Consider the following 3324-nt stretch of genomic DNA (forward strand, 5'->3'; position numbering starts at 1 on the left):
AGGCGTTTAATGATAATAACGTGTTTGCACAATACTACAGACGAAACGTAAATGTACGTTATTGTGCGTCAAGGATATACTATCCTTCATATCAAAACCAAAACACGTGTGTTCAAACCGAAGCACATACATGAAAACGTTAAGGCAATACTAGCCTTGATATCAATGTCATGAAATACTATGAATTCTACCACAAACACGTCTCTCTCATATTGGTTGAGAGTAAATCGTTGCATTAGTTATTCAGCTACGAATGGATCCCATCTTAAATAAGGCCGACTTCTACAAGAATGCCAAACAATCCGAATGTTACGCCAAATACCGTCTTTCGGCGCCTCAAATGATCTTGGATAAAATAATGTCGTACCTTTCCGAGAAGCTGACTGGTCCTTACGAGCACGCCTTGGACGTCGGATGCGGGACTGGACAGAGCACCAGGATCCTGGCACCGCATTTCAATAAGGTCACCGGGACAGACATCAGCGAAACGCAACTCTTCGAAGCCAGGAGACAAGCTGACACGCCGGACAATGTCCGATACAAAATAGCAGCGGCCGAATCTCTGCCGTTTGAAGAAAATTCTCTGCAGTTGATCACCGCCAGCACTTGCTTCCATTGGTTCCACCAAGAGAAGTTTATCGAAGCGGCGAAAACGATGCTTCAAGAGAATGGAGTCTTGGCGATATACTTACTATATCGGCCATATATTAAAGGTAGGTCAAATTTCATTGGCTCGTTTACAAGTTGTGTTAATATCTTTTTAGACCTAAGGTAAGGTCGCCATGCTTTTCATTAAGTAGGGGCCCAACATAGGCAAACATTTTAATGTTTTGGAGGGCACCCTCATCGGAGACCTTTCTAAGTGTGCCTTATAATGTTTAGTGATTTATTTTGGAGCTGCAGGAAATGTGTCTAATTGAGTGAAACACATTTGGCCGCTTTAGATAGGAATTGATAGAATGGAATTGTTCGATGCTGTGGCGCTATATATATTAACCACTAAAGGCTTTGTGGCCAGGTATTTCTCAAAGCCAGGAAGTGTTTGTTAGGTCATTAGAGTGGCCGGTTTTCAGTGCCATGGTCACAATGATTTTAAGTTGCCCATTGTGGTAACGTTATTCCCAAAGTGAAAATTTTAGCCTGGGACTCCAACAGTAGACCGATTTACCGTTCATCAATACCTAGGAGCAACAAACACAAGGATAGCGCAGCTAGCCTTTAATCACGCTAACGCAGTGTTGTGTACAAATTTCATTGGACGAGCTTTTAGCCTAAGCGTTTTACGGAAAGGGGGAAGACGATTTCCGAATTTTCCCCTTATTACAACATCAGGCGCTAAAGGGTCTAACCAATGAAATTTGTACACATGACTTTCGACGCATTGCGTTCTCCTTGTGTGGGGGGCTGTGTTTGTTGCTCCTAGATCAATGCTATGTAGGAATTTTGGATAAACTTGAAAACTCCCTAAATAGAAAAACATATATACCACTGTGTTGCCCTATGTGTGAGCAATCTCGTTATTATTTCCATCGCAAGATCTTATTTTGTCTATTGATTTGTGACGAGGCAGTTGAGTCAAAGCGGAGCTAAAGTACGATTTTACGAGCAACGGGGCAAGCATGGAATGATAATTAACCATTCTTTTAATGTTGCAATCGACCGTTCTTCTCCGAAGCAAAAATGTTTTTATAGGTTATTATCTACATTTTTGAGAGGGGCTACGATACGATTGTGAGAGGGCTTATTTTAAATTTGGCAGCAACGTCACGTTGTGTCGAAAACCACTATTTAGTTGTAGGTTCTTTAAGTTACGTAGGTCCTAGGCCCTGTGCTTACTCAATCTCTATTCTACACAATTTGATTTCATAGTGAAGGCTTTATATTTGTCGAAATATATTTCAGGGATGTTAAGGAAGTCTGTACGTTTAATATTTCGGAGAAGGTCGTAATTATTTGGAACTTTATAACATTTGATTGTACGAAGAAGGGGCCTAAAAGTCAGGTTACAGATCCCCAGGGTACGAGGGAACGAAAGGTTTGATACGAGTCTTAATTAATATCAATCCATTAAAACAATATAAGCTAATATAAAAATTTTCAAGTTCATGGCCGAGTCATAAAATATTCTATTTGACAAATTTAGGAGCGAATGAGGAACAAACTGAGATAATTAAGAGCATAATCGAGAGGTCGGACGAAGAATTCCTGAAATACTCTTTTTACAGAAGAAACAACTTGACTGAACGTCGAAGTGGCCCGGTGTACGATTTTGATTTCAGCCTTCTGAAAGAAGTCGTTCGCGTTTACGACCTTTCTTTCGAGAGAGAGGTCACTCTGGACACAGTTATTGACCATATGAGGTCAAATCCAGCGTACAGATTCCTCAAGGAAGAGGAGGGGGAGGAAAAAGCCAGAAATATCTTGAACCAAATGAAGGTCGATGTTCTTGAAGAATTGGGCCACCAGGGCGACAACTTGAACGGAAATGACGAAATGATAGTTACAGTTACATTAAAATGCACCCTAATCATGGGAAGGAAATAGAAATTTTTCACTTTTTTAAATAGATTTATATTATATAAATAGGTGAAAGGGAATTATTGTGAAGCCATCACTTTACACTAAATCAGTTTAAAATAACAGCGCGTATTAAGCCTTAGCACTAAAACCCAGCTCCACTTTTGGTACGAAAAACATTCGAAATATACAATGAGTGCTCGGTCGCTTGTATCTTGAAAATTAATAGCTTGATATATATCTATTAAGAATTTTGTGCTAAGCGTAATATAACAATATCTTTGTGTTTTCACGTATCTCGTTTCGTTCCAGCTTAAGAGATTTCATAAATATATCTTTGTTTACATTTTTAATAATTATTGGGTCTATATAAACCCTCTACATGACGACCTCTGTGATTGAGGTACTGCACTACGATTTCCAACTTGTTCCCCATTGGCCGACTGCTTGTGAGTGAAAATATCTATTTAGAATTGATCGGCGCTAAAAACTTTTACCAATCGAGTTTCGCAAGCGTGAGCTCGAAGCTAAATTTCAAACTGAAATGGTTTTAGCGAGAGCGTGTATTCTAAAAATTGCAAGCCGAACCTAACAAGCGTTCGTGGAAACCGGGCTTAAAGGATCTAAGCCCTAATTGAAGTTTTTAGAAAGCCAAACACATGCCATATATAGAATGATCATATGGAACGTTTTATAATACTCTAAGAATATTTATCTTGTATGAAAACTATGAAATCGACATTGTTTTGCAAACATTCTTAAACTTTAAATTTGGAATTAATGTCATTTATTTACATGCTTATATTT

The 3324-nt window shown here is 38.8% G+C and overlaps 1 protein-coding gene across 1 annotated transcript; it reads left to right on the forward strand.

Annotated features, from left to right (window-relative positions):
• The first annotated feature begins 253 nt into the window (after positions 1-253).
• On the forward strand, positions 254-2544 carry LOC149934194 (uncharacterized). The gene is made up of 2 exons (XM_090153396.1): positions 254-713; positions 2144-2544. Exons 1-2 carry the CDS (start codon positions 254-256, stop codon positions 2542-2544), a joined length of 861 nt encoding a protein of 286 aa, XP_090009522.1.
• The last annotated feature ends 780 nt before the right edge of the window (positions 2545-3324 follow it).

This window comes from Leiobunum rupestre, chromosome 7 (genome assembly GCF_980474605.1).
Source record: "Leiobunum rupestre chromosome 7, qqLeiRupe1.1.hap1, whole genome shotgun sequence".
Classification (NCBI taxonomy): domain Eukaryota; kingdom Metazoa; phylum Arthropoda; class Arachnida; order Opiliones; family Sclerosomatidae; genus Leiobunum; species Leiobunum rupestre.